The sequence below is a fragment of the Prinia subflava genome, chromosome Z, assembly GCF_021018805.1.
Source record: "Prinia subflava isolate CZ2003 ecotype Zambia chromosome Z, Cam_Psub_1.2, whole genome shotgun sequence".
In the NCBI taxonomy this organism is placed as follows: Eukaryota; Metazoa; Chordata; class Aves; order Passeriformes; family Cisticolidae; genus Prinia; species Prinia subflava.
Genome location: NC_086283.1, coordinates 51,115,391 through 51,133,332, shown reverse-complemented (window position 1 = coordinate 51,133,332; position 17,942 = coordinate 51,115,391). Strand labels below are relative to the sequence as shown.

At 36.7% G+C, this 17,942-nt stretch overlaps 1 protein-coding gene across 7 annotated transcripts in view; it reads right to left on the bottom strand.

Annotated features, from left to right (window-relative positions):
• AOPEP (aminopeptidase O (putative)) overlaps nucleotides 1-17,942 on the bottom strand; it is a 186,465-nt gene that overhangs the window by 93,937 nt on the left and 74,586 nt on the right. For all 7 annotated transcript variants that reach the window (XM_063422452.1, XM_063422454.1, XM_063422455.1 and 4 more), the window contains 4 exons: nucleotides 15,789-15,891; nucleotides 15,574-15,681; nucleotides 8,753-8,796; nucleotides 2,729-2,789 (listed from right to left, as the gene is read on the bottom strand). In XM_063422452.1, coding sequence (XP_063278522.1) covers nucleotides 2,729-2,789; nucleotides 8,753-8,796; nucleotides 15,574-15,681; nucleotides 15,789-15,891 — 316 coding nt within the window. The remainder of the gene's footprint in view (nucleotides 1-2,728; nucleotides 2,790-8,752; nucleotides 8,797-15,573; nucleotides 15,682-15,788; nucleotides 15,892-17,942) is intronic.

The window sequence follows — 17,942 nt, the reverse complement described above, 5'->3', positions numbered from 1 at the left end:
GTCCAAATGGACATCAGTGACAAGTGGGGTCCCTCAGGTCTGCATCAGGATCTCTGTTATTTAATATCTTAATTAATGACATAGACGTAAGGATCAAGTGCATCCTCAGCAAATTTGAAGATGCCACCAAGTTGAGTGGTGCTCTTGACACACCTGAAGGACAGGATGCCATCCAGAGGCACCTGGACAAGCTCAAGAACTGCACCCTTGGGAATCTCATGAGGTTTAACAAGACCAAGACCAAGGTGCTGTACCTGGCTCAGGGCAACCCCCACTACCAGCACAGGCTGGGGATGAACAGATGGAGAGCAGCCCTGTGAGAAGGGCTTGGGGTGCTGGTGGGTGAGAGGCTGGACATGGCCCAGCCATGGGCACTCCCAGCCCAGAAAGCCAAACGTGTCCTGGCTGCATCCAGAGCAGCGTGGGCAGCAGGAGAGGGAGGGGATTCTGCCCCACACCTGGAACCCTGCACTCAGTTCTGGGGTCCCAGCACAGGAAACACTTGGAACTGTTGGAGTGAGTCCAGAGGAGAGTGTCCAGATGATTAGAGGGGTGGAACACCTCTCCTGTGAAGAAAGACTGAGAGAGTTGGGTTTGTCCAGCCTGGAAAAGAGAAAGGGTGACCTAATTGCAGCTTTCCAGTACCTAAGGGGCCTACAATAAAAATGGAAAGAGACATTTTTACGGAGTATCTAGTGACAGGATAAAGGGGAATGGATTCAAACTGAGACAGTAGGTTTAGGTTTAGATATGAGGAGGAAGTTCTTTACTGTGAGAGTGGTGAAGCACTGGAACAGATTTCCCAGCTATGTTCCATCCCTGGATGTGTTCAAGGCCAGTTTGAATGGGGCTCTGAGCAACCTGGTCTAGGGGAAGGTGTCTCTGTCCATGGCAGGGGGGTTGGAACTCTATGATCTTTAATGTCCCTTTCAATCCAAACCATTTACAATCTTATGATCAACAGTATTGTTGAGGGAGGGGAGAGAGAGGGAGAAGAGGTCAGCATCAGCATGCAAAAATTTCTGTTGATATTTTTTATACAAGCAGCCTAATTACCAGGGAAATCTCTGCAGACATTAAAAAAACTTAAAACAACTTACAAACCTGCTGGGTGTGGAAATATTTTTGATATGTTTTGTTTACACAAGCAACAGATATACTTGCAGGGTATAATGAAATTACTCACTATTCATTCTGAGCAACTTATAGTACTCAGGAAAACAGTTAGTTTACACATTAGTCAAAACCATTTTCAATTCTTTAGTCTGCTCTTATCTTCCTAATTTGTGATTTTAAGCTGATTGTCACACATTAATAAAGCAAATCCTCAAAAATATATGTGTAGATAAATTCAAGAAAACGGTTACATTTCAGGAGCCAGCTCAGCCTCTCACAGCTACAGATATGCAACATCAATCTCTCACATATACTTGAATCAGCTGTTTGACAATGTGTGCAATTTTTTTACAGAAACCAAAACCTTGGTTGAATATAGAACTAAAATCGAGGTCCTCTTCTAGGAAATGACTGAGCATCAAGATGCATAATAATACTGTCCCCTCCTTTCCTCCCTTCTAATTAAAGTTAATTTTATTTTCAATACACCAAAAAACAAACTGGGCCTTGATTTTACAGCATATTCAAATAGTCCTGAAACACTTTGATCTACATCTTTCCCTAAAGCTTTCTACAGCACACAGGGATCAGTGGCCATGCACATCTCTCAAGCTGTCAAGGGAAGAGCTCAACCACAGTGTCTGGGTACAGATCAGGTCCTCTGGGCAAAGTCAGAGCTCTCCAGTTATTCTGTCAATTCCACCTGCAAACATGCTCACTCAGTCATGCTGCCTAAGCATCTGCACTTTTGCACATGGAAGCCAGAACTTAAAATTCTAACTTTTAAAAGCATTTTTTTGTTTGTGTGGGGTTTTTTTGGAGTGGTTTTTGTTGTTGGTGGTGGTTTTTTTTAATACTAATGCAACTGGAAACAAATTCAAGCACTAGGCAGGATAAATCACAAGCAACCTAAGGGATGCCTACTTAGGGGAAATCAGTTAAAAACTGTGTCCCAAGCATATGCTAAAAAATTACTTTGCATAAAATTGGGGTTCACAAATATTAATATACAGGTTATTTTGTTTTCTCATCCCAGTTATGGTCCAAATTGAATAATCAGACACTTCACATAGCACAAACACAATTAAATATTTTCAGTTCACAGAACTCAAAATATGAATATAAAATCTTTTCATTTTCAAAGCAGAAAACAAAGCTCAGTCTCAATGCTGGAACACCAATAGTAGGCATTTTCTATGCAGCAGATTTATAAGCAAGTCACAAAATTCACAAGTTATTGAAGTACAAATAATTTAACATTTAATTACTGCTGTCAAGTAATTCAAGTAATTCCAACAACTGTGAACAATGCTCCTTACATTTAGTAGATTCCATCATTATACAGTAAAGTGTACTTTCATATGACTATAATATAAATTTATAGGATAAATTTTGTAAGATTTTTCCCTTTGGCAGATTTGTTGTGACAAAATTGCAGAAGAAAAAAGCTGTAATTGGTGAAAGTTAAAGCCTTACAAAGGTGTGGAACGCACTCAACATCAAAACTGTTTATTTAATATCATACCTGTTATAAGTTCAGGTAGTGATTTTAAGACATAATATAATGAGAAAATCAAGTCTCCAGAAAGAAGTCCCGGTATTTTATATTTACCTTTGGTATTCCAGAAGTATCCAGCCAGTTCTGGAAGATATTTTCTACAGTTAACTCCGACCTTAAAAAAAAAAAAATTAGACGATATGCAAAAAAATACTTTGTTTCTTTCATGTGAAAAATAACCCTTTAGAAGCTAGGCAAACCCCCTAAATTCAAGTAGTGGTTGTACTGAAGCGGTACAACATTCTTGACTTTTTTAATGAATAAAACCATCAGGGGTCCTATGACATTGTAAGTAGATCAGGTTTTGTGTACTTAAATCATAAATTAACTGTTTATAATGAATGACAAAGTGTTATGCAGTAAACATTCATGAAACATATAAAGTATGAACGGGTGCTCTACTTCTTACATGGATAAACTTTGGGATTTAAAAAAGCACTGATGGATATTGATTCTCAAAGTTACTAAGTGTCTAATATACTTTAGTTTTGTCCTTTCTGCACTTTCTTTATATCCGGATAACACTCACAGTGAAACCATAGAATAGTCTGGAGCTTCAACAAAAGGAAATATTGTCATGATGAAGCTGTGTGAGATTGAAATAACCACACACATAAGTATTTGTAAATTCAGAAACTATATTTGCACTATTATTTTTGTAGGCAGCTTCTGTGGTATTTACTTTGAGTCTGGTGGAAGACTACCAAAATTGCAGGGAAGCCAAATAGAAATAAATAAATAAAATTTTAAAAAAAGTTTTTTAAAAATCACACATACAAGTACTGAAAAAAGGAAGCTGAGTAAGCTCTCAATGAATATAAATATTCTGAGAATCAGAACAAAGGTGTATGGTCCTGTGCAGGGTAATGCCTTGGCAAGACTCATTCTAATGCTTGCCCTTACTTTCACACGTGTTATGTATACTCAACCAACAAAGCATTCATGAACGGAGCAGTCATTTCCAAGCTCTGAATCAGGAATGCAAACAACCCAATAAACAATTTTAACTGATCATATAATTTAAATAATCACAGCAGTCAAGAAGGAGAAATTCCACATAGCCAGGATTCTGATTTTTCAGGAAATTACCATTGTGTGTGTTAGATCACTATATAAATCAATTTTCTACAGAAAATTGAACATATATGTGATGCTTGTGTAATGTTCTACATTAAAATAAATTACTAAACATCCAGACTTGTTCCTTATTATCTGAGCAAACTTATAAAATTTAGAACAATTGACTGCTAATCCCTTAAACTATAATTATGTTCATCTTACCACTGTGCTCTAAAAATTGGTGTCTAGTCTTAAGTCAGACTAGCTGAATCCCTTGACTGGGAATAGCAATCACGAGAAATATTTCCAAACAGTCAGTCAATTTACTTTCCCCAGAAGAAGATGATGGTCTTCATTTCTTGGCAACATTTGCCTGTTTATTAAAAGGGGGAGATACAGAACTAGCGTAAAATCAGATACCAAAATTTTATATAGGCAAAGGTAGATCACTTGGATATCACCATTTATTCTGTCTCAAGAAGCATAAGCAGGATTAAAAAAATTGTTATTTGTTATTGCATGAATTAAGCCCAATACAGCTTAGTGTTCCAACACTGAAGCAGAGCTAGGAGCTGGGGAAAAGTCCCTTAGTTGCACATTTAATTTGTCTTACCAAGGGAAACACAGCCTCACCATGTCAGGCAATCCCTTCTTCCCCCATCTCCAACAACTAAACCTATAGCATGTGAAAAAATCTCCTCAAAATAACCTATGTTATATTTGCTACATAGAGCCGTTGTTGAATGCACCCTCTATTTCATTTCAAAAATTGGTTTGGAAATGAGCTTGTGACACTGAGGGGAATCACACTGTTTTGACACCACACTAATCCAGGCAGAAACCCTTACAAAGTTTCTCAGTATCTCCCAAAACTTTGTCATTTTTCTTAAGGGCAAAACCAGTAAAACTGTTTTTTCTCTGCTGCAGCACCCACAGTTTCAGAAAAACTCCTGCCATACAACCATATGCAATCTTCTTTGTTTGTACTTGCACACAACTACTTTGTTTAATTCCAAATCAGGATATTCTTGTACCTATCAACAAAAGCAAATTAAGAGGCACTCACTATTTCTTTAAATACATTAGTAATGAGGAGACTGTTGCAAAGATCTAGTCTGAATCTCTTAATTGTCACCACTGAAGAACTATGAAGATGTTGAAAATGCTTCTGCTAAATCGTTTGACTTAGAAATGGCCCCCAAAAATTATCACAAACAGATTGCCATCTCAAAACAAGTGGCCTAGAGAAAGAACAGAGAGCCCCATATCTGTAGAGGCTGCAGTTCAGTAAGGGCATTTACCACCTGCTTATGTTGCAGTTAAGCATCTGTAAAGACTTCAATCTGGTTTTTATGTAAATTCCTGAACAGCCTTCTGGTTAAGGTTCTGTATTGAACGGTGGGATCTGGGGGAGTTCACTAGCACTCTTACAAGACCAAGTTTCTTCAATTGCTTTGTACTACAGTTCCCTACTGTAGAATGAGAACATGGCTACATCCATTATCTCATCCCTTGTCTATTTGTTTGGATGATAAGCCCAATCAGACTAGGAATGATCTCCTATCACACACAGTTCAGATTCAACATTTTAAAACAAAGTCTGTAAAATACTAACATTAATGATAATTTGAAAATTAGCATTATAAAAGATGGCTATACATGGAGTTTTCACTGCACAAGGTACTCTACAGACTTTAACATAAACTCACTTAATGCCTAAACCAAGGAGAAAAAACACTGAAGTGTGCAACTTTTATTTTTTTAGGGTAAATGAAGATAGAAAAGTTTGCCATATCCAACTGAAAATACTTAAACAAGCATATCTGTTCCATCATACATTTATACATGTCAGAAATTTTCAAAGTAGGCTATTCCAGCTAAATATGGAGGCATTAATTAGAGCAAATCAAAACACAATGACGGATTAGTAATTCTGACAACTAGACATACATTCCTGCAGATAAATTTTCTTTGGATTTTATACAGCATACATATAAAAAAATTGAGGAATCAAAACCACTGGGAATAATTTTTCACAATGATTTGCTCCACTAGATAGGTGCCTACCACCCTTTGTCTCACTCAAAATCACCACATTCATAACAGTGTGCATGTGAATCAAAGAAAGCAAATGTGAAAGAAAGAGGTACATCTATATAGCTGAATAGTTTGAAATTTCAGAATTATTCTAGTACTTAATTGACAATTTGTGAAGACATCCAAGGAACGTGATTAGTGAACCTGAGTTATTAACAGTACAAACAGCAGAACTAACACAAGCCTTCATGTATCATGTGTTATTAAAATCATAGCTTATTTATAGATTTGTTTACTTTATTGAATGAAACGAAATACAAAATACAAGCAGAAAACCCCTAAGAGCAAAACTGACCTGCTCAAAAAAATTTTGCAGTCATAAAGCAGCTGCACAAGCAGCAACTCTGATTTATCTAAGACTGGTGTAACCCTCTGTTACAATGTTAAACACCAATTCTTTGCACAGCTCACATGTTGAGCAGATGTGGAAAGGATCAACTTGCAGCAAAGACTATGGGTGTAAGCCTTGGGGAGAATAGAGCCACGGGAATTTTATCAAATCTAGTGCACTCTGATATACAGACACATAAGAGGGAGGTTTCTTGGTGTTTCATTTGCTTGATTTGGTTTGTTTCAATGAATATTGGTGAAGTTTCAAATTATATGAGTAAATAAAATGCCTCGGTTACAGGTGGGCAGTATTGTAGGTTTTCCACAGAAAGGTCAAGATAACATGAGACTCTAACCAGTGCACATGGTATTTTAAAAGGCTTTGTAAACAGAGAAGGATAATGATCAGTATTTTTTTGTCATTCTTTCTATCAGTCCTTCACTCAGACAAACAACCAGTCTGAAAGGCAAGGTAAGAAATTATAAAGGACCAGAAGGTACTGCTCAGCTATCTGATGTCAGTATTCAGCTGCAGTCCAGAAACAGAATGATCCTGCCTCACAGCATGGATTTCTGCAGCTAACATGCCATTATAATTGAGTCAGAGAAGGAAGTGATGTAGCTCTATAAGGTAGGCATAAAAATGTTCTCCTCCAAGTACAGAAGGCAGCAAAAATCAATAAAAAGTTACATCTGGATCTTGGAGCTACTCATCACTGGGAACGTGCTAAAAAAAATCTCCTTTGAACAAAAACTAAAGGAATTAAGTACTTGGAGGTGAGAATATTTTAGATCTAGTCTCTGTATACAATAGTAGAAAACTAAACTTATATTACTACATTGTAATAACTACAGAAAATTTCCATAATTTCATTATAGTTTTCTGCCAATGTTCATGCTATTCTCATTACAAAATTCTCCCATAAGCCAAGCTTTATTACTAGCTACATAGTTTGCCCCTACTGTCACAGCTGAGGGCTAGATTTAGTTTGATTACCTATTAAAAATGTCTCTTTACTCTTTTTTGTGATTAAGACCAGCCTCCATTACAAACTTCAGTTTATTAGAGTGTTTAATATTTGTCAAGTTTGAAGTACATAGTTTAAACATTTAAATTTTACTTGGTAGAACTGAGAACAAGTCTGAGAGGTTTTATGTACTATGAAGTATTTTTGCTCTAATACTGAAATGCACTTCATTCCTACATCAAACTTTGTACAAAAAAGCTCTTATCTGCAGATGATCTCTAAAAATACTTGATTTTTATTTTTCCTCTCTTTTCTTTTACCTCAGGTGACTATTTCTGTACTAGCCACAAAATGCATTCAAGAATGGAAAAAATATCCTCCCAGCAGATAAGAAATAAAGGCCTTCTGTATATCAAGATTCCTTGCATCGCTGCTGCTATCTGCCAAGTAATTTTGGCAATAGATAGTTCAGATACTCTATACACATGACTGTAAAATGAATTACCATATATCTGAAATTTCTTTTGTACATTCTGGAATGTGATGCATCACCAGTGTAGCCATGCTTCTTTTGCATGAGTCTCATCAGAAGTGTAAGTATGTTTTTAGGCAGAAAAATGGATGCTTATGCAACAACATTTTGCACTGGGTTTGGAGTTCAGAGAAACACAAATAAAAAATAAAAGGAAGGAAAACACAAGGTTTTTTAACATGCCAATGTATAATCATACCATTTAAAAAATCACTTTCACATCTATTCCATATAATATACCTCATTTTATGTGGGCTAGAAACTATATTTAATCATATAGAGAGAGTATTATCCACCACATTATTGAAGAATCTAAAAAGCATCCGAATTAAACCTGAGATGCCACAAAACATATTTTCATATCAACTTTTATTTTTCTCCAAAGCACTCACACACAGTTATGAACACTTTTGCAATTCTGGCCTTCAACACTATTTTTCAAGTTAATATTTTAAAAAACTGTAACATAAGTAAAGCTCCACTACAAACGAATCTGTATTTGTAGCACAGTCTAGAATAGCACAGAACAAACCAAAATGTAAGCAGGGACAGACCAGAACAAACCAAAATGAAAGCTTTAGTGCTGCTAAAGACTATCCTCTTCAAGCCAGTCACAGTCACACACAGGAGGATTTTTAAGGACATGTCAGGCAATTAACACTCGATTTCCATTCATATTTTCCATCTTTCCTCATGCAGCACAATGTATGACTGAGACGGGATGGTACCAAACTACTTCTTGAAAATATCTCTTTTCTGGTATCTCATATTCACAGAGAAGTTCTGGCATCCTTGCTCTAGGGTGCCATGTGCCAAAGGTAGCTGGCAGGAGAACCACATGTTAGTTTGAGCAGGCAGCTATGCTTGGCACGTCAGATTGCATAGTGAACACAGGATATCACCTCTGATCTATTGTGCAAGGTAAAGACACTGTTTGGGGAGAGCATGGTACATGAAAACCACAGCAAGTCTCATAATTTTTTGTGTATATAGGTAATGGGAATCTTCAGGCTATCATTATTTCTGGCTAGTACATATTAAAATCTTATTTCTGTATATTTATTTGGCTTTTCTAGCCCAGTTCTTACTTACCCTTTTTGTTTAGGAAAGTCTTCTAACAGCATGCTAAGAAAATCCTGGAAAATGAACAGACGAGCACAGTTACTATGTTTGTGAAACCGTAACCCTGTGTCTTCACTGCCAGTGAGAGATTGAAGACTATACATAACAGAATGGTAAGAAAAAAATTATATATCCACTATGGTGATATAATGTGCATTGTTAGTTATCCAATATACATTATATCATCAGTTTTCCAACCCACTCAAGCAAGAAGTGCCAACATTGAAAGAAAATGGGCTTGAAAAGCCTGCTGACTATTTTAACACAATCCCACATTCCTACTTTTATTTTATCCATAATACACACACAAACTATATTTAAAACTGTTAAAGGCTGCAGATTTACATGCAAAAGTTAATAAACACCAAATTTAGGGTGTTTACGCTTGCTTCACTGTGCTTATGTTATCACGTTGTCCTTAATTACATAACTACATAAAGCTTTCTAGTGCACATGCTTGATTAGTGCCACACTTACTCCTCATTCCATGACAAAATTCGCAATATTGCCAATAACCACATCATCTAAGGAATAAATTCTTCAGACAAAAGATAGCTAGAATTTCTTTCATGGTTTTACAAAGATGATGCAATGTCAATAGAAGAGCATTACTACCACCCTCATTTATACTAATATGATATGCCCTCTTAAGAAAGTTACATCTGACATCACTAAAAGGTTCTCTGGCACCCTGTGCTCTACACAACCTAATTTTAATGACAATCACTTTGACAGAATACACTCCTTTGAACAATCACATAATAATAGAATATATTAATATGAATTATTCATTTATATGCTGTTTCATAAAACAAATGCAACTGCTTTGTTAATACTAATCTTTGTGGAGACAAGTTTCAAAGGCTAATAATGTGCCTCACTTCAGTATACCAGCTCAGGCTGACTGTACTGTACAACAATTGCAAATTGTTGCTCTCTAAGGTCTCGAGGAATGTCTCCTAAAAGGCAGAATTCTTTTATTTATGGACAATGCCATAACAGTAAACAAAAAATACTGTTCCTCTGTCTGAGTATGGCATTGTTAGGGAATCCAAGTAAGACAGACTGTCATTTTGTGCCTGGTGATAAGACACTTGGCAGGGGAGCGACATAACCCCTGGGGTCCTGAGAGTCCTAAGCGGTCACTGCAAGGTCAGGGTAATAAGGAGCAAAGTGGGCTTCACATGCAGTCCGAGATTTCTTTATTATCACATCACATCACATAACCCCAGTACAGAGCAGGGGAGGACAGGCAACAGAGGCATGACCTTGGGTTTTAAGTGACAGAATCAGAGTGGAGTTTAGGGTCAAGGGGCCAGTAGGGAGAAGACTGGGGAGGGACACCAGATGGGGTTTACCAAACACAAGCCAATGGAGAGGTTAATGTGAGGAGATTTATATGAACAGACCAATGGAGCTTCAAAGAAGAGGGAACTTCCCAAGTGGCAGTCCAGACAGGGGCTGCTGGAGAGACTGACAGGGAGACTGACAGAAAACATTGGGAATAAGGGGTAAGTATCAGGAAAGACTGACAACCCAATGGGTGGACACAACCCAGGCTAACATAACCCCTATCACCCGGGGAGGGGAACAAGAAAAAATCATAGAGTATTAAAGCACAAAATTACACACCACTGCAACAGATTGCATAACTGAAACTACTGGTAACACAGTAAGTTAAGCCTTTCTTCTTTAGATTATAAGTGAAATTCAGGCTGTGTTGCAGTGGCTGCAAAATTGGCTTATGACAAACAACAAATTACACAGTGCTGGGCTCAGCGTTGCTGTGGCAAAAATGCCATAATTAACTGTGACAGGAGTAATTTTGTCCCAGTCAAAGTGTATTGCAGACATGATGATGATGATGATGTGGAAATCCCTTTATTTCCTACAACTCCTTCTAGTTTTGCTGTATGTAAACATTACATTATTCTGTATATACATAAAAAAACTACTGTCTCTTTTCACTTGTGGAAGTTTTGATGCATGCAATAAAATGCAAATAAAGAATACAAAAAGATCACAGAGTTACTTCAGAAGTGTGTGAATAGTAAACCTGAAGTGGTTATCTTTCATGCTATTTTCACTGTGTATACATTAATGCAGCCAGATTCCCTGGTTAGATTCCATCAGCTTTTCATAATCAATCATACAGTGGATGGTTTTATAATCTGTATACTATAACCTGTATACAATACTACACTATAATTTGTATACCATACTATGAAATTCAGTATCTCCTTTGTGATTAAAACTGTCTTTTTTTCAAAAATCCGTTAAAAAAGGCACTGTCATTCTACATGCCTTCTTAAAATTATGATTAATCTATTATATCTTATTTTAACTGCTCATATTTCCATGCTCCAAAACAGATTAGGAAAGCAAATTACCACTTACCTCATATTAGCATGAATTTTAGCATTTGTCTATTATCAAGTCTTCATGACACATCTCATTATAGGTCTGACTTTTCAGCTGTTTAAAATTTTACTCTCAGTCTACTTTTTCTTCCTCCACAGATGAAACAGTTCAGAAGTGTCCAGGAGAAAAGTCAGAGGACAATGTGGGGTTTTTTAAGATTTGATGCCACTTCTTTCAGATGCTTTAGTAATTTTACACTTTGAAGCAAAGACTTGTGGATGACTATGGTAATCATAACTAAATTCTTGATCAGACCATAAAGCAAATGATAGTTTGTGGTTTTTTGTATTTGTTGCAAGTAATTCAATGAAGGCATAAGGATTATATTAGTTACAAACCACATGCTACCACAGTGCTGCAATACTAACAAACTAGTTTATATTCATATAATTAAATAATCTCACTTTTGTATGTACTCTCATTGTACTTTCATATGTACTCTCTAGACTACTTTTCCCTGTATAAAGAAACTGTTATTCTGCAGTTTGTGGAATTCTATTTACATTTGGACAAGCTGAAAAAACTGTTGAAAAAATGAATTCAACACATTTACTAAGGATCTGCTAGCTCCTCATAATTAAATTCCCTGGTGACTCTCATCTGCTCTCATCACAGTCCTGACTGAAGCCAATAGCTTTAATCACAGCTTTAACACTGGGCTTCTGCAGAACACTGGGCAAATCAGAACTGGATACAGATTGTGAATTTGTCATCAAGGAGAAATTTTCTTTGCACTGTTAACGGATGTGCTATGTCTGAGTCAAAAGCAAAGAAGAGTCAGGACCCAAAAATTGAGAAGCAGGTTGAAAGAAGAAATGGAAATGAAGGCTACTTAATGCAGTAACTGGATATATGAGGTGTTAGAAGATCTTCTATTTCATGCCAAAAGATATTTTATTACTACTCCAAATTTTGTTGGGAGCAGTGGCCAGCAAGTTTCTACCCTTGAACTGTTTTGGAGCATCAAGCAAGTACTCCTCCCTGATCACACATATTGATATCAAATAAAGAACACTAAATATTAAAAGAGAAATTATGCCTTCATATTAAAACCTCAAATCCAGACATTTCAAGTGCTCTACAACCAACAGATACTTTTGTTTATATTCTCTGACTGCAATATAATGAGGTACATAAAAACAGTGGAGATGTCATGACTGAAAATGATAGATCTAAATGAACATTCACTTGGCAACAAATAAACTTCAACTACATTTACATCCAGTTCCCTGAAGGAATAATCCGCTCAAGTTAAACTATTCCTTAAAATATGCAGTTTGTAAATGGCATTGCTAAGTGGCAAATATTAATTTGTCCCTTCTGGGTCAGAAAAATAAATAATAAGAACTCTTCTAGGTTCCTGTTTATCTGGAATTCCTTCCCTAGACATTCCTTCCTGGCTTTTAGTGACAATCCCAAACTGCATCTCGAAAGAGGACAATTTCCTGTCTAGAGTAAGCAAGAATCCCCCACTATACATTTTATTATCAGGCAGCAATCATTAGCCAGACAATTTAACAGTGTAAACTCCAGGTGATGGAACTTCCATCTAGCATAAGTCAAAAGTCAATTTGTTGCCCATTACAACAGACAGAACCACATGAAAATTAAAGTCTGCAAAAAATTCAGTTTCAAAGGTATTTTTATTTCAAGACGAAATAGAACAGCTTTAACTCTGTTAGGACTACCAACAACCTACACTTATTTCTTTTTGCTTATAGTAAAAAACACTCCAGTCATTATTTTAAAAGTTCACTCAGAGCAATTAGTAAGCGAATTCTCTCATAAAAAGAAAAATGTAGTATTATTTTTAAATCCTTCTCAAAGATTCCAGATTTGCGTTACTCATCTGTTGCTAACTCAACTAAAATAAAGCTACTATTAAAAATCTACTGAGCATGCAAGCAAAATGAAGGAAAAAAGCAAACTGATTAATGTTTCACATCTGAAGTAATTTCCTGCTGCACCTGCAGCTACCATCTAGGAAAATTACTACAAACACCGCTGAAAACAAGACTAGTATTCATAACATGGGCAATTTTTCACTGTTTTACTTTCCCTCATGCCCACAATTCCTAAATATGGCAACTTTTACAGTTGGACAAGGTTAAAGTATAGCACTATAATATTTAAACTTACAATTTGCACCTCTATTTATTTTAAATCTTTTATTAATTTAAACACTGACAGCCATGTTTGTTCAAGAAAGATCTTGAATAAGAAACTTTGTACTAACTTGACTTCATTGCTCCTCCATTTACAATTCCTGCTATGATTCCTTATCTACCTATACCAAACAGCAACAAAAACACAATCTTAAAGATTTCTTACAAAGAAAGAAAATGCATTTTAATTTGATATAGTCCTATCACATCTGCATTTTTTCAGTGACTAAAAACCAGTATGTAAAAATTCTCTTCCCAATACTTCACTAAGAGCTGAATTTAGGCTGATGGCTGAAATAGGAAAAGCACAAGACTGAACAATAGAAGTTTTATTGTACAACACTCTTTCTTCAGCATATCAGGTGCTATTTTCAAATCAAGGGAAGTGCCTTTTTTTATTTCTTTACATATACTAAACACATAGTTATGGACATATTGCACAGATCCAAATAGAAAGTAGCCTAAGAAACAAAAGTTTAAATTTTGCTCCAATAATTCAATATAAAAACACTGAGCAGTTTTTTTTATCCAACAAACAAAATGGATGTTCCTGGGTGTAGTATTTCATCTTAGGAGACTGGAGTAGGTAAGGTACAAATTGACATACATGGCTAGAGAAAGGGAGAACTCTCTAGTGTATATGCTAGCTAGATACCATGACTAGTAGTACAGTCTGCTGAACATTTTGCAGCATTCGAACAGTCTACTGACACACCTCACTCCGCATCAACCAGGAGTAACAAGCTGACATTTCTGTACCAAAATTTGAGCACCCTTCTTATCACCAGCTTAAAATGCTGGGATTTTTCTTGTTGTTAGCAGTCTCATTACTTCTGTAATTTTCACAATTCTTCCATCTGTGTGATAGTGAAGCATCATTTTTATGATTTTGGACACCACAATGTAAACGAGGCTCTGTCATATAGTCATATAGCTCTGTCATATAGTCACTGGCATCTTCCACACTATGCCAAATGTAACTGCTTACAGTCTCAATAACATGGAACAGGAAACAGCTGCAGCAGTGTTAACCCCCCCATGACACCCCAAACATTCCTCCACAGGGCAGAAATGCTGGTTAAGAGCTACTGCTCCTGACTTCTGGGTGACCTGACATACAAAAGAAATCACAGGTCCGTAAGCTATTTGTAAGATACCTGGGGATATACCTCACCCTGTAAGAGTGAGATTCAAAACAGTATGCATGCAAGAAAAAAATCACTGTTGGTGAAAGAAACAGGAAGTGTTAGACTTTGGTTACACAAAATCAGAGGCCCTTACTCAGTGTTTCAAGGAGACATTTATCACTGTCCTGCATATCCTCAAAGATTCCAACCATAAGACAAACTTAAGCAAAAAAAGTGTTTCAGAAAGTCACTCATACACCTTCTTTCCTCCCCTGCTCCTCACTGTCATCACACTGCTCTTCTAGCAATGCTAAATATTTGTTGTGTCATGGGTTTTGTTCCAGGCCTGTTTTTCACCACAATGAGTTCAGTGACCTGGTTCACAGACACTCCCATGAATGGTTGTTTTCACAGCATTACTGAAGCAAGAAGCTGCACTGCTATTTGTGCAAGTTGGACTCATCACCAGTGACAGGATTCCTAGAACTTTGACCTCAGAGAGCTATGTAATTTTCTAAATCAAAACAAAACTAGAGCCAATAGTTACATGACTTCTACAGAAAGATCTAGCAGGAGGTAAATTTCTACTTCTAATCCTAGTTAGCTTTATCCTTGTAAGAAATAGGGTGAAATTAGAAGCACTGAATGAAACAGCATGAAGAGAGAAAGAAAATAAATTCAGAAGTAAAATTTCTTCTTCAGAAACAGAGGAATCAGGGAAAAGACTTGACTGATCACAACCAAAAACCACAAGCTAAAAGATTACAGGTGATAATTCCAGTATGGTGGATGACCCTATCTTTGAGAACATCAGTACCTATGAACGTTGGCCTTTTGAAGTATCACGTTTAAAAAAACTCCCTCATTGTTTACACTATTGGATCTAGCAGGGTGTGATTCAAGTGTCACTGTGAAAAAATTGTTCTGCCCTCTAGCAGGTAGGAATTTTACCTGTATCGCCAAATTACAATTGCCTCTCCCCTTACATCACAGCCAGGAGTGATGATTTGGGTAGCCAGTCCAAGAGTATGGGTTGTTTGTTTTTCTAAAAGGTGAAGAACGAGCCCAAGCGCAATACCTGAGAAAGGATGAGCTGCCCATGGAACTTATTGACAAATTTCCGTAAAGATGCAAGGTATGAGACCTCTCCTATTGTCCTTGCCAGAGACCGTAAAAGAAAATAACCCTGCAAAAGATTAGGGCAGAAGCTGTGAATTTTCTGATATTTAGAAGACCAAAGTCTTTATGATATTTATCAAGCAATCTCAATAAAAATCAGCTGACAACACTCACCTTCAAATAGTGAACCTGCATGAAGATTTTTTCTGCTTTAAGACCATATTTGACAACCGAGGCTCCAGACTCACTGAATTCTCCTGTGTTCTCCTTTTTGGGCCTAAAATGTAAACACTTAATAAATTTTGGATAAGTACGTAAAGAGATAAGTCATACATAACAGGTTTCGATAGTTGAAAGCATTGTGTAGCATAGTAACTTTAAACACCTGTGACTAGTTAAGTCACAATCTTTTCTTCACCACAAGTATACAAATTGACTTAGTCAAACAGGTGAATTTTCCTCTAAATAAAATTCGTCAGTAGGTTTGTGTAGTCTTACAGCCAGCATGACACCAGGTTGCATGTCATTCTCCAGTGTAGACAGGTTACAAACAAAGATAAACAAACAAAAAGAACATTCTAAGGGGAAGGGGAGGGGAAGATAGTCATGTCATTATGTTCAACTACTGTTTTCTCTTTTTTTTTTACCTGAGCTTTGGCTTAACAGTTTACATGACTATCGTTGCAAGAATAACCTGTTTCATCTGCATGCAATAGACTGCTGCAGAAAGTGTTCTGATTTTCATTTTTCCATTTGGGTTGGAAGAAAAGTAGTTCAAATTTTGTAAGAGGAAGTATTGTGCACACAGGTCTGAGGTTGACAGACAACAATGTCTAGAAGAAAAATACTATTTACTGCCTGATTTAAAATGTAATACAGCATCTGGTATGCTACAAATCTACAACAGTTAAGTGTAGAGGACTCATAGGCCCTAAAGAGCACAGACAAACTAAAGAGAAGCTATGCAAACATCTTTTCTTCATTTGTTAGAAGTGCCTTCACAGGCATAGTACTGAAGATTGTCTAGGTTTTTTTCTTCCGTTCAGAAAGCATCCCAAACTAACAGTAGTCTGAGAACTGATGTCAGGAGCCTAACCATGTGACTAAAACGACCTCTCGTATTCTAAATGTGGATTTTGAAATGGCCAGTCTTCAAAACCAAATGTCTTCCCCATTTGTATCTACTGAATAGGGGAAATACGGGCCACAGCAGTGCAAGACTCTTCAAACCACAGCACTCATGCAGGAGGGATTTCAGGAGCTGACCCTTGTGATCAAATTTTTTTCAATATCTGGGTATCCCTTACCCAGGATAAGGAAAACATACTTCCTTTTTTATATTTGTATCACAGTTTCTTGTTACAGTTTTGTCCGGAGTGCTAAATTGGGGGTTTTTCTAGACACTGTTATTAGGGCCTGTGCACATGAAAACCACTATACACAAAATTTTCACAAAACGTAACTGTTTGAAATAAAATAGAGAGAAAGAAAAGGTTGAATTTTACACTGTGTTTCTAACACAGTCCTCTTCCATGTTATCATTCATAAATATCTTTCCAGTAAGATTTTCCTTCAACATTGAAAGAAAGATACCAGTAACTGTTTTCTTATTCTATGGCAAATCCAGTCCTTTCAGACTATGTAAATGTTGCAGACCCACTGTAGGAAAGCAGAAATTCAGCTATTTCCCTTCTGGATCAGCCTCCTGGAAGGAAGACCTGCTGACACTCCATACATGGCTTTTCATCATTCTCTGCATACGTAAAATACAAACACCGCTTCATTTCTCTCTTAATAAACAGCCGAGTCTACTGACTTTGATAAATGGAGTTTGAGCACAGGCTACAGAATCCACACAAAATTGAAATCTCTTTCACAATCACAATTATTCTAAACTAGGCAACCATGCCTCCTTCCTCCTCCAACTTTGTGCCTGTATAGATCCTAGGCCTGATTAGAAAGGAGTATTGCATCTGGATGATGGTAGTGAAGAATTCCATACAGAAAACATATACACATTCTCCTGCAAAGGCTATATATGCTTGAAAATGTCCATAAAGGAGTGTAACTATTTAGAATGTAACCCTGTTCTATGCTTACTGTATTTACCAGACTGAAATTTTGTTACACTGACCTACAAAAGCTGCATCTAACCTAGCAGATAAAGCCAAGCATAATGCTAAAGGTGAGCTGTCTCAAAATATTCAAGATGCCATCTGGCAAATTTTAGATACTGGCAAATTTCTGAAGCAGAAAATGTTGCTTTCTGTTTGCTGGGCAGATGATACATTGCACTAATAAAAGTATAATGCACTGGGATGTCCTTGG